General features: G+C 39.9%; 5 protein-coding genes across 10 annotated transcripts; 3 read left to right on the forward strand and 2 right to left on the reverse strand.

The window, feature by feature from the left end:
- The first annotated feature begins 2,548 nt into the window (after positions 1-2,548).
- On the forward strand, positions 2,549-6,842 carry LOC106371116 (protein NLP1-like). 4 transcript variants are annotated; one of them, XM_048737316.1, is made up of 5 exons: positions 2,549-2,723; positions 3,304-4,241; positions 4,345-4,392; positions 4,465-5,473; positions 5,751-6,842. In XM_048737316.1, the coding sequence occupies exons 2-5, from the start codon at positions 3,387-3,389 to the stop codon at positions 6,536-6,538; spliced, it is 2,700 nt and encodes an 899-aa protein (XP_048593273.1). In that variant the 5' UTR covers positions 2,549-2,723; positions 3,304-3,386; the 3' UTR covers positions 6,539-6,842. The 4 variants fall into 4 exon arrangements, with proteins under 4 accessions (XP_048593273.1, XP_048593272.1, XP_048593274.1 ...); XM_048737315.1 differs by having other exon boundaries at positions 2,633-2,903; XM_048737317.1 differs by having other exon boundaries at positions 2,669-2,907.
- Positions 6,843-6,892: 50 nt separating this feature from the next.
- LOC106371118 (pentatricopeptide repeat-containing protein At2g17140) lies at positions 6,893-10,620 on the reverse strand. 3 transcript variants are annotated; one of them, XM_013811156.3, is made up of 3 exons: positions 8,005-10,620; positions 7,536-7,777; positions 6,893-7,161 (listed from the first exon to the last, which is right to left on the reverse strand). In XM_013811156.3, the coding sequence occupies exons 1-2, from the start codon at positions 10,506-10,508 to the stop codon at positions 7,651-7,653; spliced, it is 2,631 nt and encodes an 876-aa protein (XP_013666610.1). In that variant the 5' UTR covers positions 10,509-10,620; the 3' UTR covers positions 6,893-7,161; positions 7,536-7,650. The 3 variants fall into 3 exon arrangements, with proteins under 3 accessions (XP_013666610.1, XP_022560366.1, XP_013666609.1); XM_022704645.2 differs by having other exon boundaries at positions 7,457-7,777; XM_013811155.3 differs by lacking the exon at positions 6,893-7,161 and adding an exon at positions 7,896-7,915 and having other exon boundaries at positions 7,600-7,777.
- Positions 10,621-11,475: 855 nt separating this feature from the next.
- On the forward strand, positions 11,476-14,972 carry LOC106369472. The gene is made up of 5 exons (XM_048737320.1): positions 11,476-12,514; positions 12,595-13,296; positions 13,556-13,830; positions 13,925-14,006; positions 14,084-14,972. Exons 1-5 carry the CDS (start codon positions 11,663-11,665, stop codon positions 14,768-14,770), a joined length of 2,598 nt encoding a protein of 865 aa, XP_048593277.1. The 5' UTR covers positions 11,476-11,662; the 3' UTR covers positions 14,771-14,972.
- Positions 14,973-15,451: 479 nt separating this feature from the next.
- LOC111201464 (uncharacterized protein At4g04775-like) lies at positions 15,452-16,416 on the forward strand. Its single transcript, XM_022693464.2, has 2 exons — positions 15,452-15,585; positions 15,732-16,416. The coding sequence occupies exons 1-2, from the start codon at positions 15,454-15,456 to the stop codon at positions 15,954-15,956; spliced, it is 357 nt and encodes a 118-aa protein (XP_022549185.1). The 5' UTR covers positions 15,452-15,453; the 3' UTR covers positions 15,957-16,416.
- LOC106428713 lies at positions 16,335-18,803 on the reverse strand. Its single transcript, XM_022692908.2, has 2 exons — positions 16,529-18,803; positions 16,335-16,432 (listed from the first exon to the last, which is right to left on the reverse strand). Exons 1-2 carry the CDS (start codon positions 18,801-18,803, stop codon positions 16,335-16,337), a joined length of 2,373 nt encoding a protein of 790 aa, XP_022548629.2.
- Between the last annotated feature and the right edge of the window lie 4,190 nt (positions 18,804-22,993).

Here is a 22,993-nt window from a genome sequence, read left to right on the forward strand (position 1 = left end):
CAAAATGTTTGGAATGTCAAATGCTCACCAAAAATTCGCCACTTCCTCTGGAAACTAAAGACAAATGCAATGGCAGTGGGTGAGACGCTTTTGCGAAGAGGCATCACTACTGATGGCAGGTGTAAAAGATGTGGAGAAATGGAATCTACATTCCACGTTATGTTCTCCTGCCCTACAGCGAAGAAAGTCTGGAACCTCGCCCCTGCAATCTCAGTTCCGACTATCTACAATTGCCTTTCAATGAGTGACTTACTCCACAGATGCACGCGGATGACGAATCTCCCGCCTGTTGGTCTGTCATCTCCTTTGTACCCTTGGATTATGTGGGTATTGTGGACGAGCCGTAACAAATTCTTATTTGAAGATAAGTCTTTCTCTGAAGCAGAGATAATCCTCAAAGCTGTCATGCTAGCAAAAGAGTGGCAAGCCGCTCAGCCTTGCCCGGGAAAGAACTCTGCTTCGTCTAAAGACTCTATAACTCCAGCACAGGCAGCACAAGCGGCCCAGTCTCACCAAGTCCCACAGGTTCCACCTAATGCCCTCGTATGTTTCTCGGACGCTGCTTGGATCAGCTCTTCCGGTGACAGTGGACTGGGTTGGATAGCAAAAGATTCAAAGGGCACGATCCAGTTCCAGGGATCATCATCTCGCCAATTTGTAGCTTCAGCCTTGATGGCAGAAGCAATGGCACTAAAATCAGGCCTATCTATGGCTATAGCGTCGGGTTTCAAGGACGTAGTCTGTTTCACGGACTCCAAATGTCTAGTTGGCCTGCTCACAGGACAATGTTCTGTGGTTGCTCTCAAAGGAATCATCCATGGAATCAGGGGAATGAGCAACTCCCTAAACTCTATCTCTTTTCAGTTCATCTCTCGTAATTGTAACCATGTTGCAGACCGTATTGCGAAAGATGTTCTGTCTGTGTTTTCAATCTCTCCTGTAGGGAGGAGAAACTCTGTAATGAATGTTTAAGGTATTAATGATAAAAGGTTCGACCAAAAAAAAAAAAGATTCTTAAAACCTTTTTTTAAGAACCTTACTTATGGGGTTCCATAATTAGTTATACATATACAATATATACATACATATATATATATACATAACACATATATTAAGAATCCTAATGGGAAGAATTCCTATTGGAGATGCTCTTAGTAAATAAAGTTCAAACTTTAAAATGCTTGTAAATGGTAGTCTGAAGGTTTAAAATGCGTATAATTGGTAGTCTGAAGGTTCAAAAGGTTTTTAAACATGTCTTCTCAGAGTCTTCCACAGATTCATTTGTGCAGCCGAAAAAAAAAAGAAACAGAACCAGCCAAATAAAAAAGGCCAAATTGGTTAGAAATACAGGAAACAGAAGTTAATTAGTATATCATGCATCTGAAAAATAATTTGCATAGGTGGAAAGAGAAACAGAAACGAAATGACCATACTCACCCGGAGAAAACTACACTCTAAAAATATCTGAAACTTCCAAAGAAGCAAACTTTACTCATGAAAAACGACAAACACAACCATGGAATCAAACTTGAGTTCCTTGTTCAGCAACATTGAGAAATTGAATTTTCAAAATTACCACAAAATGATCAAGCTCCTTGTTATCCATAACCACACCAAGAGTGGAGTACTTTGCGGTGACGGTGTGCAACTCGCTGAGCTGCGCATCGATCCTCGGAATCTGGTCAACGGGAATCGCGACCCTAAGACAAGCCACGTGAGCCACCAGGAGCTGCTCGAACATCGGATGCCTCACAATCGCAGCCTTGCAGCTAGCGCTCTTCCAATCCTCGCCTCCTCCGTCGTTGACTCCGTCGATGACTTCAGGGCGGCCTTCCCCGGTGTTTTGGATCTCGGTGGAGTCGAAGGAGAGCCACCGTCGGTTCGTAGCAGCGGCGGCGGATCTGTCTCCGCCGCGATGCGGAGGCGCGAAATCAGAGTCAGCCGTGGCTGCGGTGGGAGGGAGGTTGAGAAAGCTGGCGGTGAGAAGCGACTGTGTTTCGGAGAAGTGAGGCTGAGGGTGTTGGTGGAATTGATCGGAGAAGTGTCGGAGAGGAAGGTCTTCTTGTGGAGGGAGGAGGTGGAAGTTAGTAAACGTAGAGTGAGATAAGGTGTTGTAGGGGTACTTTTGGAATATTTGAAAATTGAAACAGTCATAACCAATTACCTAAATAATGTTTTATCTATGTATATCCAGTGCAATTACCCAATAAAAAAAGTACCGACTAAAGAAAAAAAAGTACGCATACGTAATCAAGACAAATGATTAATAACCTTATACTAATTAATTATAATAATTATTATTATACTAATCAATAGAGGGGCAAAGGAATCTGGACAAAGAGGGCAGGACAACAATCACAACATTAACACGACCATTTAGCATCTCAGCTCCAAACGTTTTCTATTTTCCTTTCTTCTGTTTCTTTTTTTTTTAGTGTAAATGTTAAGATCCTTTCTCTCTGTTGTAGAAAAAAAAGCAGATCAAGTATGATATGTCCTTGATAAACCAAGTTCATTTTTTAATGCAGGTAAAGACAAAGTGATTAGAACAGTGGATGCTCTTATCACGGGTCCACTTTGTTCTCGGGAAAGGATCTTTAAGCCCATATCAGTCACATGATTGGAGATTAAAATAGTCTAATCTTACCTTCACCAGCTACTTGTGTCCCAGAAGAAGAAGAGAAGAAAAAAGAAAACACCATTCCACAAAAGACACAAGCTTTGTGAGAAAATAACTCTCAGGGTTTCTTTATTTTTTCTTCTTATTTTGGGAAGGGTGTTTTGTGTATTTAGAAACACAAAATCTTTGCCTGTTGTCAGTGTTTTCTCTGTGTGTTCTTGGGTTAGGTCATAAACCCAAAGTGAAGCTTTATCTCTCTTTTGTGCAAGAAAATCTTGATAAAGTTGGTAACTTTTGCTGAAACTTTTACTATATCTCTGTGGTTTTCTAATTGTGGATTTTCCTTCAGTGATTTTTGGAATTGGGTCCAGTTTTTTTCAGAAGACTTTTCATTGATTTAGCTTTCAATGATTGTCTTGTGGGAGAGTTTCCATGTGCATAGGGGAGAATCTTGTACTTGAAATTGATGGCACTGCTTTTGATTGATACCCTCTTTTAAGTCAACTCTCCATTGATAGTGAAGCTGTTTATATCATAATTTTAATAGCATTTCTGATCTCATCCTTAAGAAAAAGCTCTTATAATATTCAAAGTTGGCAAAACAAACAGTTGATACTTCTCTTCTCTTCTCTTGTTCTTGGAAGTTTTCTTTTATAATGTTTCTGCATCTTTTCTTTTTCAAGATTGGCGTTTTAACATACTGAGGAGGGTACACCATTAAATCACTGGACTTTGCTCTTGTGCCTTTTCCATCTTCAAGGCGCCTATGGGTTTAGATATGGAAGATGATGGTGGCAGCGATGGGGGAGAAGGAAATGGTGGGTTTTCACCTAATTCTAGCTTTGGGGCATTCCCTGAGACGGCCATGGATTTGGATTTCATGGATGAGCTCTTGTTTGATGGATGCTGGCTAGAGACAACAGATAGTAAGAGCTTAAAGGAGACAGAAGAGGCTGCTTCAGATTCTACCGCCATGAATGCCAATAGCTCTTTCCTCTGCTTTGGTGAGAACCCATCTCAAGATAACTTCTCCAATGAAGAAACAGAGAGAATGAATCAAGAAGGTTTTGATCAAGCAGAAAAGTTTCTACTAGATGAAGCTGAGGTGGGAAGAAGTTGGTGGATTGCCCCAAGAACAAGAGAAGACCCTTGTTCATCAGTGAAGGAGAGGCTATTAAGAGCTATAAGCGGTCTTGAAGAGGCGGTGCCTGATAAGGACTTCTTGGTGCAGATATGGGTGCCCTTTCAGCAGGAAGGGAAGAACTTTCTAACCACTTTGGCGCAACCACATTTATTCAACCAAAAATACTCAAGCCTTGCAAAATACAGACATGTTTCAGAGACTTATAACTTCCCGGCTGATGAGGGTTCCACAGAAGGAGGTCTTCCCGGTCGCGTTTTCCTGCAGAAATTTCCTGAGTGGACTCCTGATGTACGTTTCTTTAGAAGTGATGAGTATCCGCGCATCAAAGAAGCACAAAAGTGTGATGTTCGTGGCTCGCTTGCCCTTCCTGTGTTTGAAAGATGTAGTGGCACTTGTTTGGGTGTTGTTGAGGTTGTCACAACAACGCAGAAGATGAATTACCGGCCAGAACTTGAGAATATCTGTAAAGCTCTTGAGGTTCTACTCTTCCTCCTAAATCATACCTTGTCTTGAATATCTGCATTTTCTTTGGTTCTATGTAACAAGAGTGAGAAGCTTAAAGATGTTTCTTGTTTTGTAGGCCGTTGATTTAAGGAGTTCAAGTAACTTAAAACCTCCAAACAATGAGGTGCATTAACTGGACTCTTACTTCATTCAGGTCATATAATCAAATGCTAAGGTCATACCCCATTTGTTTCAGTCTCTGCAGGTGTATAATGATTTCTACTACGCTGCATTACCTGAGATATCAGATTTCTTGGCCTCAGTCTGCAGAAGATATGATCTTCCTCTAGCTTTGTCATGGGCCCCTTGTGCTCAGCAGGGGAAAGGTGGATCCCGGCATTCTGATGAGAACTTTTCTCAGTGCGTTTCGACGATTGATTCTGCTTGCTTTGTCCTGGATGAAGAGAGCAAATACTTTCTGGAGGCATGCTCTGAGCATCATCTTCTCCAGGGAGAAGGCATTGTTGGGAAAGCATTCAAGGCAACCAAACTGTGTTTTGTCCCTGAAGTGACCACGTTTAGCAAGACCAACTACCCTCTTGCGCACCACGCCAAGATATCTGGACTACACGCTGCTTTAGCAGTCCCGTTAAAGAGCAAATGCAACGGTTTGGTCGAGTTTGTGCTTGAATTCTTCTTTCCAAAAGGGTGCCTTGACACTGAAGCAAAACAGGAGATGCTCAAGTCACTGTCTGCGACTCTGCAGCAGGATTTCAGGAGTTCAAATCTTGTCATCGACAAAGATCTGGAGTTAGAAGTGGTATTGCCTGTTAGAGAGGACATGGTTTTGTCAGAGAACCCACTTACTGGAGCCGAAACTGCAGAGGCTTTGAGAGAAATCCATCTGCTGCAAGAGTCCTCATGGATCTCCCACATGATAAAGGCTAACGAGAAGGGTAAAGATGTGTCACTTTCTTGGGAGTATCAGAATGAAGATCCAAAAGATGAGTTCAAGCTCTCACCTGGCTGGGACAACAGTCAACTTGATCCAGCCCCCAATAATATTCCTTCAGAAGCTGAGCAGTTTCAACAAGGTTCAACTCCAGGACTCAGAGTTGATGCTGGTCCAAGTACCGAATCAGCTTCCACTGGTGGTAGAAGACCAGGAGAAAAGAGAAGAACAAAAACAGAAAAGACCATTGGCTTGGATGTTCTTCGTCAATACTTTGCAGGAAGCCTCAAGGATGCAGCCAAGAGCATTGGTGGTAAGAAATTATTGTACACTGCTAGAAACATAGCTTCACTCCATATGAGTTATAATTCTTCTTGTGTCCTAACCACTATGATCTTTAGTCCAAGCACAAATGAATATGTAACACCAAAATTCAAGCATGAGGACACACATCTCAGACAAGAACCATAAATTTGTCTTTACATACTATCTATAATGTAGTGGATCAGTGAGCTGTGCTAGCATTTTCAACATACCTATTTATTGCTTCAGACAGTGATGTGAGACAGTGTTTCGTTTTTATGTTGCAGTTTGTCCAACTACCTTGAAAAGGATATGCAGACACCATGGAATAACAAGATGGCCCTCCCGGAAAATCAAGAAGGTTGGGCACTCACTGAAGAAACTCCAACTCGTTATGGACTCTGTTCAAGGGGCACAGGGATCTATCCCACTCGATTCATTCTATACAAGCTTCCCAGAGTTGAGCTCCCCAAATATCTCCAGCAATGGATCTTCCTTGAAAAATAATGAACAATTGCATCATTATAATGTTCCAATCGAAAACGGTGGTCCGGGAGAGGATAAACCAGCACCAAGGTCACCATCATCTTCTTGCTCTGGCTCAAACACCAATACACCAAATGCTGATGGGGTCGTGAAGGAAGCTCACAGCGAGGCGGAACTGCAGAATGGGAATCAGGAGGAAACAAAATGTCTAGCAAGAACCCAGAGCCATAACATATTCAAGGAGCCTCCATTACCAGGTAGTAGCAAGATGAGCTTCAGAGATGGAGGGGGAATTAAAGTGAAAGCAACATTTGGTGAGGCCATAATACGGTTTACCTTGCTCCCGAGCTGGGGCTACACAGAGCTGCAGCAAGAGATTACTAGGCGTTTCAACATAGTTGACGTATCCTGGTTTGATCTCAAGTACTTGGATGATGATGAAGAGTGGGTTCTTCTCACATGTGAAGCGGATCTCGAGGAATGCATTGACATATATAGATCATCACAGAGCCAAACAATTAAAATAAGTTTGCACGACCCTTTTCAAGTTAAACTGGGAGGTTCTTTTGGTAGCTCTGGTCCATCCTAATAAACAATCAAAAGCAAGGTTGTAACATACAAAGCACCAGGAAGATTGTGCTAATCTACTAGTGTTTAAAAATCTCATGTGTAAACATATTTCCAGTGCCCTGAAGACCATTTTGCAAGTGGCAGTAGTAACTGGTCTCCTGCATTGCCTGCAGATTTTTGTGTATAGGCGTTGCATACAGAAACTTGTATTTTATGCCTGTACAATCATTTCTTATCTTGTTTCTTAAGCTCTGCAACTACGCAGAGTGAATCATTATGTGTTTTTCACTTATTTAGTGTCTGATCTCATGATTATTGTATTACTATCAAATCCTTGATGTATGTGTATGTTTTAACAAACTTAGTCGCTTTGTACCAATCAAACTCCTATTGTTCTAGAAACCAGAAACTGTGCGAACTAAAAGCACAAGAATAGTAGTAGCTTACATATTTATCCAATTACGTAGGTTGTGTTCCTTTGACCCAAAAATTCAAAGTTGGCTTCAAATTCAATACGAAAGTGGGCGGCTCTTTCCCCTCTTTTTCTCCACCAGCTTGGTCTTGCCACATGCGTTCACCGCCCAGTAATGCAATATTTACTTTTAGTACCCTTGAAAACGTCTTTCTTACATCATATCTTGGCTGTAAAGACAGAAGGAAACAGAATACGAAGGTCAAACTCTGAAAAACAGTTTCACCGAACAAACAATGAAGGTTTCTCTAAATAGATCGGATTTCCTATACATTATGAGTGTACTATAGGGATATATTTAGCTTCATCAGTGATCTCTCAGGCTATACATGAGCTACTATAATAAGGCTAAAACCGCATACATAAGCATAGAGAAAGTTACTGCTGCAAATCCCTTCCTACTCTTCCAAAATTCATAGCAGTTTCCATATATCAGAAGGTTGTTATTAGGAGAACTAAACTTACACCAACAGTTTTCTTTCTTGTTTCATTGTCCTTAGAGTTGGATTTTGTTAGGTTCTTTCAACTTCTAGTTTCTTCTTACCTGTACATGTCAACTGAGACTAGCCTTTTCATCCTTGATGAGCTGCCCCAGAAATTTGTGCTTGACCGTGAGCTAAACTTTCCCATCAGAAAGAAAACCGAGACATGCAATATCTCTACTCATCATCCTCCCAGTAGTCTAAGTAGTCAACTCTCGGAGGCTGAAAGCTTGATATATCCCCCTGACCCCATCCTTTTTTAACCCTTGTCAGAGATTTTAGTGCAATTCCACTGCCGTCATCTCTGCAAAATAGCAATTGACAGAGAGAACATTCATTAAGTTTCCGAAAAAATATAATTAAAACGATTCTCTCAATCTGAACTTAGTTGAAATCAAAGATTCCTTTCTCTAATCATGTACATGAATGCTTACTCCAAATCCTGGAACCTTTTATTTTTCAAATCAGAACTTCAAAGGACAGCAAAGAACTATGAAAACTCCCAACAAAAACATCTTTAAATGACCATACCTGTGCAGTATGTTCTGCCAGCTATTTCCACCATATTTATTATGCTTTTTCTGTTGTAAATCCCTCGCATTTGGATCGACTTTGTTTGCTACTTCACCAACTGAAGCCATTTCCATCATCTTCTCGGCAAATTCATTTGCCTCTTTCTTATTTCCCATCTTACCTAAGCCATCTATCACAGGCATCAATGCTGCTGGGTCAAACCCATATCCTTTATCTATCATCCTATGCAAAATTCCACTAGCTACTTCTAGCTCATCCTTCTTACATAAGCTCTCAATAAGATCTTTATATAGAAATTCCCCCAACTCAAAACCTCTATCTAAAACAGTTTCAAGCAACTCTGTGGCCTTTAAGAGTTGCCCTGCAGCAAGTAACTCATTGAACATCAAGCTGTAAAGGACTTCCTTTTGTCCACAGATACTTACAGCAGTCTCGAAAACTTCTTGAGCCATGTCAAAGTCCGGGACCTTACAGAACGCTCCAATTAAATATTTGAAGGAAAAGACATTTGGGGTTACGTTCTTCTGCATCATTTCATCTAAGAGGTTAGTTGCATCTTCAACTTTTCCTCCCTCGCAAAGATACTTAATTGCGGTATTGTAGGTGCAGATATTAGGAGAAATGCCCTTTTCTTTCATCTCATCCATCAATCCGTGAATTTCAAATATCTGATTTTGTATGCCTAACCCCAGGATCAGTGAGTTATATGTCTCTAGGCTCTTATGACAACCTTTCTTCTCCATGTCTTTGAGAACGCGAAATGCAGATGATATTTTCCCTTGTTTGCAGAAATGATGGATGAAGATGTTGTATGCCACAGAGTCCGGTTGCAGTTTCTCTCCCATCATCTCAGCAAACAACTTCTTTGCTTCAGCGAACCTTCCGGCTTTGCACAAACCATTAAGCAAAGTTGAATAAGTGATCAGGTCAGGCAAGCAATTGTTCTCGATCATGCTGTCATCCACCAGTCCCACATATGAATTTCCTAGATTACCAAGAGCAGCACTTCCATGCACCCGCATTCCCTTAACTATCTCAATAGCTTTGTCTAATTCGCCACTTCCACAGAGTCCATCAACTATAATGTTGCAGGTGACAGTATCTAGTCCATAGCCTTTTTCATTCATCTTTCGCAGCAGCTCCTCTGCTTCAGACATTCTCCCCATCTTCCAAAGGCTATGGAGCAAAATATTACAAGTATAAGCATTCGGCATGCAACTATTTCTCATCATCTCCTGCAATAAGCTTTTAGCTGCGTCGACTTTCCCAACACTGCAATAACCATGTAGAAGACAGCCATAAGTTACAGAATCTGGTACGACACCATTTCTTTTCATTAAGCCAACGATAGCATTTGCATCGGACAGCATGCCTAATTTGCACAATCCATCCATTAAGATATTGTAAGAATATATGCTTGGCCATAATCCCTTATCAATCATCTGCTTAAGGACTGTTTCAGCCTCTATAAACTTCCCATGCCTGACCAATCCCTGCAACCAAATATTGTAACTCTGCAAACCACTAAGATCATCATTTCCTGTGATCGACTCAAAGAGGGTCTTAGCTTCCTCCAGCATCCCTACCTTACAGAACCCTTTCAGCATCAAGTTGTACGTTATCCTGTTGGGACGAGGAAGACCCAGATACTCATCTAGCTCCATATCCCTGAAAATTCTAGACGCGTCCAGAACTTTTCCTTCTTTACAAAGCGCCGAGATCCTAGCATTAAAAGTCACAATATCAGGAACCAAACCTTCCCCTCTCATCCTCTCCACCAGCTTCTCAGAATCATCGTTCCTACCTTCTTTACAGAAACTCGAAACAATGGTATTATACACGACCTTATTGGGCAAAACCCCAAAACTCTCCATTGAATTCAACAGCTCTAGTCCTTTATCAGGGAGACCAACTCTACAATACCCACGAACCAATATCCCGAAAGTGAACTCATTTGGGTTACAACCTTTCTCAGGCATTTCGTCGAACAACTCACGTGCAGCGTCCACACAACTTGAATCACACAAAGCACGGATCAAGAGATTGAACGTATAAGTCTGCGGAGCAATCCGAGAGATCACCATATCCTTACACAACCACGAAACGAAATCCACACGCCTCTCCTTGATGCAACCTTCAAGCAACACGTTATACAAATAGATTCCGGGACCCTTCTCAGGGAAATGTGACCGGACGAACTGGAATTGAGAGAATGCTTTGTCGATGTGATTCGATTTCGCGAAGATGGAGACGACGGAGAGAAAGGATGAGGCTTTCGCGTTTTGGAGTGAGGAGGAGAGGATGAGGCTGTGAAGCTCGTCGATTTCTTGTTGCATTTGGGCTTTGACGAGGATACGAGCGATGGTGGGTGCGGCGGATAGAGATGTGGCGTGGCTCTCTAGTGAAGGAGAAGAGAAGATTCTCTTGTAGAGTCTCCATGCTAATCTCGGATTGTTCGTGTTCTTCAACAAAGCTTTCACTAGTGTACCAGATTGTTCCATGGAAACTAAACTGAAATGAAATTCAAAACTGGAGGGTGTATTTAGGTGTGTGCATTTAGTTTTCGGTTTCCCTTCTGTTATATTTAATTGGGAAAATTGCCAAAAGAGAACAAGAAATCAACATAGTTGTCCCTATAGTATAAATCCAACCTAAAGTAGTCCCTATAGTATAATGTTTTCCATAATACCAAAAGTAACCTTTAATTAATCTTATTAAACATAATTAATTTGGTTTTTTATAAAAAAATAAAAATGATTCGGTTTAATAAAGTTACCGGGTTAGAAAAAAAATCAGAAGAAAAGGGGTCAAAAGCTTGATTTCCCTAACCCTAACATCGTTGGTCTCTCCGCCTCTCTCTTTCACGGAGATAAAGATAGCGATTTTGTCTTCTCCGTTGTGCTCCCTCCGGTGAAATCAACGACGGAACCCACCGAAGCTTCTCTCTCCACCTCTACGTCTCTCTGCTACTCTCCGCCTCTCTCCACCTCTCTCCGCCTCTCGCCGCCTCTCCGCTTCTCGCCACCTCTCTGCTTCTCTCCGCCTCTCTCGGCGTCTTTCCTCCTCTCGCCGCCTCGTCGGTTCTCTCCACCTCTCGCCGCCTCTCCGCTTATCGCCACCTCTCCGCTTCTCTCCGCCTCTCCGCCTCTCTGCCTCAATTTGCGAACGGTTTGTTTCTTTGATTTGTCTTAGTCTTTGTTTCATTATTAATTTTGTGACTTTGACTTGGATCAATATTTGTTTGCTTGTGTGGATTGACTTTTTGATTATGTGAACCGATTTTATTGAACAATGTTAGTGTTTGTGTTTGTCTTTGTGAGTGTTACGATACTGATTTCGTTGAACAATGTTATTGTTTGTGTTCGTGACTGTTACGATACTGATTTCGCTGAACAAAGTTTGTGTGTAGTTGACTCGTAATTGTCTTAGTTTGCTGATTTGTTTGCGAGATGGAGATTGACGTGTTTTAATTTGATTAATCGATCTACTGTGTTTCTAAATTTAAATTTGATTAGACAATGGTGTTTGGTTTTGATTATTATCTTGTGTTTGGCTCAGTTTCACTCTTACGCTTGTTTCGGACGTTTGCGTGTTTATGCTTTCATGTGATGTCTTTTGGTGTTAACAACCATGTGTTTTATTATCTTTTGTAGATATGGAGCTTGAGCTACCCAAACGATTGTATGCAGAGGGTTCAGAACCTCGGGTTAAGAAGATCAACAACAGTTGCCGCATGGAACTTATCAGAGATCTGAAGAAAGCTATGTGTGCCGAGTATGATGATGTGAAGAGAGATCCAGTTTTCACACATATCATGGCTATTGCCGAAAATGATCTCAAGTTCTCTGGGAAACTAGTGGATAGCTTCATATGTAGGCAGCTGATTACCTCAAAGCTGCATGAGAAGTGGTTTGTTTTTGCGAGGACGCCTCTCCGGTTTTCGCTTCAGGAGTACCATGCCGTGACAGGCCTCAAGATTACACGGGAAACTAACAGTGACGTAGTGAAATGGAAAAACGACGGGGGTTTTTGGAGTAACCTACTGCACACAGGTGGTAAGATCACCTTGCAGTCGATCAGAAAGGTTCATCTACAAGAAGTTCACACCTGGACTCGGCTTGATAGGATGAGGTTGATCTACTTGTGTGTAATAGTGGGTGTGGTGATGGGGAGAGATGAGAAGGTGTCCATCCCTCATATGTACATCAAGTTGGTGATGGATTTTGACAAGGTTCGGAAGTTCCATTGGGGTCTTCACTCGTATGATTTCCTGCTGAGTTCGATTGAGAAGGCTAGGAAGAAGTTGGGTAAGAAGGAGAGCTACATTTTCGAGGGTTTCTCCTATGCTCTCCAGATTTGGATTATGGAGGCAATTCCAGATTTTGGAGAAATTTTAGGCAGAAGAGTCTCAGACAGCTTCAAAGGTCCAAGGTGTGGCAATTGGAAAGGAGTTGCAAAAGTTTCTTATGAAGACATCATTGAGCTCGAGGACTCCTTAACTAACAAGGTAACATTCTCTCTATTTTTTTCTTTTATATGGTTGTTGTATATATTTTGTTTGGATTTTCATATTTTAACTGTTTGCAGGATAACTTCTTCTCGGTCATATCAGTGACTGGTAATGGTGATGTGTTTCTAGATGCTCAGTACACAAGGGAGGGTGAGATGGAAGATGAACGAGTGGACCTTGTTTTGGAGAGGATCAGGAACAAGTATGATTGGAGCAGCACAGACTGGCCAGTTTTAGACCCTGAAGAGTCTAAAATGGAGGAACCCGACAGCCATGATAGAGGGTCAGAAGCTGATAAGAGCGTGGATCATACGGATGTTGTAGCAGACGAGGAGACCTCTTCGGTTCAGGTTGCAGGAAAAGGCAAGAGAAAGTTTCTTGATGAAGGAGCAGAGACAAGAAAGAAGAAGGTGCTGTGTAAGCGATCAGCAGAAAAGTTTCTGACTTTTGGTCCTGAAACTAAGAGTTTCATTGAGGGTCTTATCCGCACATCTGTCACTTCATTGGGAGATGTGCTCAGTATGCAAATGGCGAATATGGAGAGAGTGTTTACAGAGAGGATGGGGAAGATGGAGATTGAGGTTTCACAGCTCAAGGACGCAATCAGTTTGACTGGTGAAGGAAGCTATCCTAGTAAGAAAGAAACTGAAGAAGCTCCACTAAACAGCAAAGCCAAGCAAGCTCCACCTAAGAGCAAAGGCGCTCAAGCTCCACCTAAGAGCAAAGGCGCTGAAGCTCCACCTAAGCGCAAAGGCGATCAACCTACTCCAACAAAAAAGGTACTACCTAAGAGAAAGTGTAGAACTTGATGAACCTGGAACTAGGATGCTTGAGTTAGGGTGCTGGAGCTAGACGTATGGAACTTCATATTGACTGTGTAATATTATGTAATATGGAATGTGAAACTTTGTGTAATAGGTTTCTAAAGTGTAATATGTTCGACTGTTTGTGTATTAAACTCTATGAATGTAATGCTTTGTTTGTGTTATGAATAAATGGCTTCTTCTTATATGCAATGTTTTAAATTTTAATGAATAGGACGGGAAAAAGATTGCTACAGAAACTAATGATTTTGATTTTGGATTGAGTACACAAGACTTGCGGGACCTGTCCCAAGCTACATTTGTTGACGGTTTTGATCTGTCTCAAGTGAAAGTTGAGACGTCAAGTAAATCGAAACCGTTTAACATGGCTCCACTGCAGTGGAATGATGAGGAAATGGATCGAACCAAAGAAGACTCGCCAGATGCCGCGTTGGTGTTTTTCCGTGAAGAGGATTGGGAAAAAGTTAGAACTTGGTCAACTTCCTCTACGTAAGTACTCTATTCTCATTCATATGTCATGTATTAATACATTTAAAATAAACGTTTCAATGTTTTACAATTTTATCATTGTATTTGGTTTCAGACGTATACGGATTGGACCTGCCACTTTAGATTTTGAGATTGCTAATCGTCTTATGGATAAATCTGAGTGGTTAAATAGCTTGGTAAACCTTAGAGACTATTTGCTTCCATTTGTGTCTTTTAAATACATTGTGTGTGCTAAGATTTTCAAAATATGCAGGAGATTGACGCTGCAATGTACGTATTCCGGGAGAGAACATCTTTGAAACGATGGAGACCTCATCGTGTCGCCTTCATGACTGTCGTCTTCAGCAATATGATTAAAAAAGAGTATGGTCATTTAGAAGCTCAGGGTAGAAAGAGCTACATGCTTCATAATTTGCTACTGCAGTTCGGTAAAGGAGTCCTTCCACCACATGGCAGGACACATGAGATATGGAATATAGATGTGGATCGCCTGTATGTCCCTGTTCATGTCAGTGGGAATCATTGGATCGCCTTGTGCATCAGTTTCGTGACGAGGAGCATTGAAGTGTTCGACTGCTCGGGTAGGAAAAGGTACAAGGAGGTGGATGGGTTCGCAAACCTTATTCCGCGTATTGTCAAGGCAGTTCAGCCTATGAGACACCAGAAGGATTTCACAGTCGGTGCATATACTGTTTCCTATGTCCCCGTTGGGAATCTGAATAAAAGTGCATGTGACTGTGGCGTCTATGCAGTGAAGTTCATTGAGTGTCATGCGCTTGGATTGGAGTTGTCGTTGTTGCATGATGGTAACATTATCGAAGCTCGCCACAGGATTCTATGGGATCTTTGGGAAGCAGCTAATGATCCGGAATTGATTGATAGGATGTCAAAGTATCAATCCCCGGAGTGTCTCTCTTCGACTGTAGAGGAGATTTTGTGAGACTGCTTGGTTTCAAGTTCTAATGTAATGAACAAGATTGCTTAATCTGATGTATAACTTCTAGATTTTATTATCATTTTTAGGAACAAGACTGCTTAGTTTATTGTATAACTTCTAGTGTTTAATTATGATTTTTAGGATTGACTCTTGTAATCAAATGTACATCTTGTGGTTTTGTTATTAAGAGTTTTTAGCTGAAGAATGCTAGAATTTAACACTGTTTTAAATTAGAACCTTAAGCTAAACCCTAAACATACCCTAAACGAAACACAAAACCCAGAACAAGACCACAGTCAAACCTAACCTAAACTCCTAAACATACCCTAAACGAAACAAAAACCCGGAACAAGACCACAGTCAAACCTAACCTAAACCCTAAACATACCCTAAACGAAACAAAAACCCGGAACAAGACCACAAGAACATTTAGAATAACTGTTTTACTAGATCATCCCGTAGGAGTAAATAAATCGAATCAAATGTAATACACTTAACTTGGCTTCTTGCAAACCAGACTTTTGATCCAACTCAACAATCAAACCCGACCAGAACTAGATCCACAATAAACCTAAAACCCGACATATATAACACCAACTCAGCAACCAAACCCGACTTTTCCCATTTTTTTCAGATCTTCTTTTCTGTCAATCTCCTTTTTCTCTCTGAATCAGTTTCTCACACACATGAATACTTCAAGGCGACATTCATACGGGGTGCCATCTAGGTGCTGGTGCGGGAAAGGGGTTGTGATATTCTACTCGAGAACTGATGACAATCCTTACCGACGGTTCTATAGATGTGAAATAGGGGCACAGGTTCATAGTCTTGATTTGTTTTTCGATTCAATTACCGATTTGTTATGTTCCTTTTTTGTCTGATTCGATTTTCGATTGTGTAGGATAAACAGCATGTTTTTTCATTCCATTTTACTTCTCCTAATATGATTTTCGTTTCTATGTAGCGAAAGAAGGAAAATCATTTATTTAAGTGGGTTGATGACGCCTTGCTTGATGAGATTCGAAGGGTAGAGGCTGAGCAAGGGAGAATTGTAGAAGAGATTGAAGATCTGAAAAGTAGTATCACACAGAGAATAGAAGAAGAAGTTAGGAAGCAGAAAAATTCACTCGAATTAGGTTGCTTAGGAAGCATTCTATGGCTTTTTGGAAGATTAAGAAGCCAAGAATGAGTGAAATCAGTCTACTGGTTCTAAGTATCTTCTTGTTAGTGTGTTTTTTTCGTTTTTACCAGTCATTTGGTTCTTAGTATTGGCTTCAATAAGTGTTTTGTTGCTACAATATTTGTGTCGACTTTACCAGTCAAGTGGTTCTTATATTTTGTGCTCAGTGATCTGTTCTTACAATCCACCTTTTTTGTTGAAAAATCAGACATCAGCTATTGTCAAACAAACTTAAACTCGAACTCAAAAGCATAGCTGAACATAACTAAACAAACAGAGAGATAGAGAAGTGAAGTGAAAATAATACCAATGTATAACAATGAAACTGATAAAATAACCATATGAGAATTATCCAAAGTAGCCAAAGTTAAACAAAGTTGATTGTTTTTAGAAGAAAAAACCATACGAGACAAGGCAATACTGCACTTTCAAACACCACAACTTGCATACTTGAACAGACCAACCTGTAACAGAAACATCAATACCTGAAACACAATTAAATCGAGATTGAAAAACATATAAACGAACTGGCTATATAAGCTGACCCTTACCATATGTGACTGACTATATTGGTATTTTACAAGTTGCTCTGTTGTGCCCACTAATACCACATCTACTACACTTGCGAGGCTGCCTCTTTTGTGATGTTTGCGATGACCGAAGTTTATCTTCAACAGTTTCATATCTGCGTTTTCTATTCCTTCCAACTGATTTTCTTGACTCTGGTGGTAGCACATTGTCCACGACAACATCTTCTGGCATGGACCAAGCATCCTCAGGAACAGCAATAGGATTGATGCTTTCATGATAAGCTTCTCGCCAAGCTTCTGTAGTGTAAAATAAATCAGTTAATGTGTGTGGCTGTCTGCCAACATGAAACCCAGCTTTAATTGCGTGCCGACAAGGTATCTTCATCAGGTTGTACTTCCCACATGAGCAAGTACGTCTATCCAAATCAACTAAGCAGTCGATTTTATCACCTCTAACAAGCAAGCGACCATCGCTGACAGGGTAAACTGCAAATCTTTTGCCTTTCTCGGTTCTCCTTTCAATCTTTTTCTCCACATCTTCGGTAAGAGGATGATTATGCTTTGAAATCTTTTTCTTACGGTTATAAAACCACCGAGTCAGCATTTCTCTGATACTGTCCAACAAGGGAATGATTGGATACTCTCTCGGCGAACGCAAAGCAGAGTTGATGGATTCGGCAGGGTTTGTTGTCCTTATGTCATATCTATATCCAGAGAATTGACATCTTGCCCACTTTTGGACTTCAGCATCCCTTAGGTATTTTCCAATTGCCGGACTGATATTACACACATTAGCAAATATCTTTTCAAACTCAGCAACTCTATAAACCTTGGACGCCTTTGCAACCAACCCAACAAGTCCTTTCCCATGGTAATATGTTACCACATTATTCAACAAATGATGAATGCAAATACCATGTTTAGCTGTTGGATACACAGTCTCAAGCGCCTTAGCAATGGCCGCATGTCTGTCCGAAATGAAAGCCAAATGATGATCATCAGCAATGACACTATTTAGTTGTCTCATAAACCATTCCCAAGAATTTTCATTCTCTGAGTCGACTACTCCGAATGCAAGAGGATACAAATTAGAATTTCCGTCTACAGCAGTTGCAACCAATAGAACTCCTTTGTATTTGTTCTTCAGAAAAGTGCCATCAACCACAATAACCCTCCTTATGACTCTGTTAAATCCTCGTAGCGATTGCCCAAATGCAATAAACAGGTACCGAAATCTCCCTTTGCTGTCAATCTCATACGATGAATGTGTTCCCGGATTAGCCTCTCTGAGCATGTGCAAGTATTTCGGTATTTTTCCATAACTTCTCTCTGGTATACCTCTAACAGCATTAACCGCATATTCACGAGCATCCCATGCTAAAGATTTCGTGATCTCACAGCCATGATCCATAAGCATAATCTGTATTATATCATTGCATTTCGGCCCATCTTTAACCCCTTCATACCTATGCATAATCAGACTGCCTATAGTTTTGGCCGAAGCAGTCCTACCCGGTTTGGTTTTGTTTGAAGGTGCGCATGTATGTTCACCGACATACTTTTTGATAATGAAATATTCAGAATCCTTCAAACACTCTGCTCGAACACACCAATTGCATGCATTATCCTCACATCTAACGTACCAAAGTTGTCTATCCGTTTTGATAACCTCGTAGTGAAAGTTATGCTTCATTGCACATATCTCGAAAGTCGCCTTCAGCAAAGTTTTGTTCTCAAACAATTGTCCCTTCTTAACAACATTGAGCACAGAAAACTTTGACATCTTATGTATGTCCTCTTTGGCCGAGATCATGGTATCGGCATGATAGGCATCCTCATCAACTTCGACTCTTCTAATCTTTTCTTTCTTTTTCTCGCACTGCCTCTCAACAAACACAGGAGCTGGTTCGTTCCCCCTATCAACCGAGTTTCCCTCCTCTTGAGCAGTACTTGAATCAGCTGGCGACTTGTTAAGATCAAAGTCTGGTTCATTCAGATTCTCAACTTTGGCTTTAGATGTTACACACAATCGAGTAGAAACACACTTTTGAACAAAACCAACAAAATTCTGAAGCTGTCGATCATTTGCAATGATCACAGGTGGACAAGTTGATGTATTGATCAACTCATTAGGTAGATAACTCAACTCCAAATCGGGTAAGCTATCTTCTTCCATATCAAAATCTTCCAAAACCATTCTTTTAAAAACCTCTAAGGTAGAACTTGATTCCAATAACAGTAGCCTAGCCCCTTTCTCATCAGCCGAAAAAACCCATCCCGTGGTTGCTCCAAACTCCCAAACACCACATGTTGTATAGATATGCATCATAGAACAAGTTTTTGTGAAAATCACAAGACAAACTATAGAAAAATCATGGGGAAATCATAGATTGGTGAAGAAGAACATTCAAAATCGTTTTTTTTTTAATTTTTCACGAAGCAAATCAATGAAAACACGTTTTAGGAAGTTAGAATATTTTTAGAATATTTTTAAAACTGCAACTTCCTTAATTTTCGAAAATTCAATTTTTTTATCCGTAGAAGGCACCTTCTACACTGTGTAGAACATAACAAAATTCCAGAATGTAATTTCTACACTATGTGGACGTTCGTGTATGTTTTAGATTTTGCATTCCTGATAACTTAGAATACTCAATAAAAGTAGAAACATGTTTCTGAATAAAAGTAGCGATCATTACAAATAGTAGAATTCGTATTCCCCATATTTAGAATTATAGTAAAAAGTAGTTTTTACGTTCTAAAACAAGTAGATGGATGTGTTCATTCTAGAATTCATTTTCTACTCACTCGTTTTGTGTAGAAACAGAATTCTACTTTTAGTAGAACGTAATTTAAAAACATTATTTATTATGTTTTTCAAACCTAAAAAAATATGTGTTTGTGTAAATGGGTGTTTAATTAGTTTTTTATATTTTTAATAATTTTTTTGATTCTTATAACTATTTATTACATTAATTTTAACATATGGAAAGGGTAAAAAGGAGAAAAAATGGAAAAAAATGGATTTATACCATAGGGACAACTATGCTGATTTCTTGTTCTCTTTTGGCAATTTTCCCTATTTAATTTTTGGTTCTTTTCGATAAAGAGATTCAAGTTCTTTCGGTATAGATACATACCGTATAAATATTTATAAAATTTGGTTTAATTTTGGTTCAATTCTTTTTCGGTTAATGTATTAAAAATTTGGAAATTAGCTAAAAATAATAAAATAGGAAAATTCTAATTTTAGATACAAATTTTCTAATTCTAATTCAAATGATAACCATTTTTTTAACGCTCATTTATTATGATCTTACAATTATGATATAGGAAAGATTACATAGACGATTCGACAACTGACAATTATGATAACCATTTTTATAAATACTTTAAATTTGTGATAAAAAATACTAAAATAATCTTTTCAAATTATTTATAAATGCTTAAAAATTATTTATAAAAATTTATAAATCCAACCAATAAACTTAAATTTATAAATCCAACCCTAAACAATAATCCACGAATCTTAAATGTCGATATTATAATATTTTTGATTGAATGTATTTTTGTATCCAGTTTATAGTATTTCAATTAATTTCTCCTATAAACTTTGATTTCAGTTTGGTTTGGTTCCAATTATTCTAGCTATTAAGACAATTGTATATTATTAGAATATCTTATCATGTAGTTTGGTTTCATTAAAATATAAAATATTTTTAATATCTTAATATAGTTTAGATTATTAATCAACTGGTTTTCTTAATTTAAAGTTTTAATAATATTAAATATTTACAAACTGAGTTTTTGTATATAATTTAAAATATCATTTTTGAACTAAATGTAATTAATATTTAAATATATTAATTATATTGTATTTCAATTATGATTCAATTCTTTGAATACCAAAAAATAGAAAATGGTTAACATCGTGCTCTAATCTCATGAGACTCTCTCTCTACTTCTTAGAGAGAGAATTTTCTCTTGTCGTCCCTCTTCACAATAACAAATCTTACAGAGGGAACGAGAGATTCTTGAGTCTTTTTTGTTTTGTTTTTTGTCTGTAAAATACTTCGATCGTTTTGATCGATTATCCTTTCAGCTTGTCGAAATCACTTTTCGCATAGGCAATTTCCTTTCGTTTGGCGGTTCTAGTTTGTTTCGCGATAGGCAATTTTGTTGTGTTTAAAATCCCTCTCACTTTTCTTGATATATTAATTATTCCGTTTGATTTGAGAGGTTTTTAATCTGCTCGTTGGTTAAGTTTGATTACTTACTCAAATGAGGGATCAATCTTCGCTACATGTATATTCTGGCGGAGTATCCAAGCCGGTATGAAATTAAGATGTTTGATTAAGCAGTGGAAAATCGATGCAGATGTTTAGATAAGTTGGAGTTCTCTTATTGAAAACATTCTGGCAAAACCTTGCCTCTATCTCCTTGAAGCTTCTCACCGGGATTAACTCTTGTGCGTATAGCTGAAAAACTCCAATAGACCGATGGGAACACAAAAAGAAAGAGCAATCAAGCGATTTAACCTACTCGGAGAAACGTTTTAAGGTTATAGGTCTGGTCGACTTCTGGCGATACCATCGATGTTCATCTTCGTCTTTGGACAAAGCTTTACTACATCATAGAACACGTGGAGATTATGCATTAAGAACTTCATCTTTATTTAACACGTGTTTTCTGTAATCTTATATTTAAACATGAACAAATTCTGGACTGATGTAATTGAGTTTGGTTGAATTGTTTGTTTGGGCTTTGAGCCTTTTAATATAAAAAGTTAACAAAAAAATGGTTAGGTTATTTGTGAGTTCTAGTTTAGATTTTGATTTCATTTTTTTTGGTTTGGTCTAGTTTAGTGTAGTTTTTTTTTTATCAATAGTGTAGACTGTAGTGTACTTAACATCTTTCACCCAAAAAAAAAAGAACATGTTATTCAAAATTGGGCTCATAACTAACTTTAAATACGGCAGTAAAAAACCCTAGGAGCTCTGGCGGCGACAATGGCGACACCTTCTTGAGATCATCATCTCAACGCATCGATCCACTCTTTGGTGGCCGATTAAGCATCATCAGATTGATCTTTGTCATCTGATTAAGGGGTCGGCATATATTCTTTCGCATCTGCACTTTCTTCATCATCACGCTTTCATTCTCATTCTCTTGGATGATCTTGGTCCTTCACCGCTATCGACGGTTCTAAGCGGGTTTCCAGATCGTGATCTTCTTCGAGATTGCGGTTTCATTCGTTGTTCCTGAGCGTTTTCCTGATCGTGAGGTTGCACCACGCTCTGGTCACGTTCTCCTCGTACCGATCCTGCTCTCAACGTTCCTGCTCGTAACGATCCTGCTCGTACCGATCACGCTCTCAACGTTCCTGCTCGTACCGATCCTGCTCTCAACGTTCCTGCTCGTAACGATCCTTGTCGTAACGACCACTGGAGATCTCTTCGCGTTTGTCCTCGTGATCTGATCACTACGACCGTCACATGGGGTCCTCCTATAGGAACCGCTCTACTCACATAGCGGATATTAAGGGGAAAGGAATACTTTACGAGGATGATGATGAACCAATTAAACTGACTAGTCAGAATGATCCGACAATCCTTGATGAATTCAGCTTGTCATTGATTGGAAAGATCCTTAATCCAAAGAAACAAAACGTCGAGAAACTACTACAGAAAATGCCATCGCATTGGGGGTTAGCTGACCGTATCACGGCTAATGATTTGGGTAATGGAAAGTTCCTTTTTAACTTTACCACAGAAGAAGATCTTCAATCGGTTCTGTCTCAAGGACCGTTCCACTTCAACTTTTGCATGGTGGTGCTGGTCCGATGGGAGCCCATTGTCCACGACGATTATCCATGGATAATACCTTTTTGGGTTCGTCTGATAGGGATCCCTCTCCACTTATGGACTGATCAGAATCTGAGGAACATAGGTTCTCGATTGGGACATATCGACAAAGTGGAACACACCGAGGGCCGTATGCTTATCGATGTGGATACCCGTAGGCCTCTGAAGTTCACACGTAAGGCGGAGTCACCGGAAGGGGATGAGGTCACGCTGGAGATCAAGTACGAGATGTTGTTCAAACATTGCTCCACCTGTGGTATGTTAACGCATGAAAAGGAGTATTGCCCGTCACTGGAGGTCAGGAAACAACCTACGATTGAGCGGCAAGATGTGTTCGCTAGAGTACAAGTCCCCTCGGATCAGAGGAACAATCAACCTAAGCTGCAGTCTCGTTACCGTGTGGAGTTAAGTCACGGCAGATACAACTCATCCCGTAGCTCCAGATATGATAGCGACAGGAAGCTTGAGGAAAGCAACTATGGGAACTCTCATTCGGATCGAATCATACGCCGACGGGATGATCATTCACGGAGCAATAGATATGGTGGATCCCGTGTGGGTACAGGTCCATATGACCGCACACCTGCGCTAACCTGGAGACAGAAATCATTACGTGAGCAAACAGGGAATAGAGGGGAACAAGCTACTCATA

The sequence above is a fragment of the Brassica napus genome, chromosome A7 (genome assembly GCF_020379485.1).
Source record: "Brassica napus cultivar Da-Ae chromosome A7, Da-Ae, whole genome shotgun sequence".
Lineage (NCBI taxonomy): Eukaryota > Viridiplantae > Streptophyta > Magnoliopsida > Brassicales > Brassicaceae > Brassica > Brassica napus.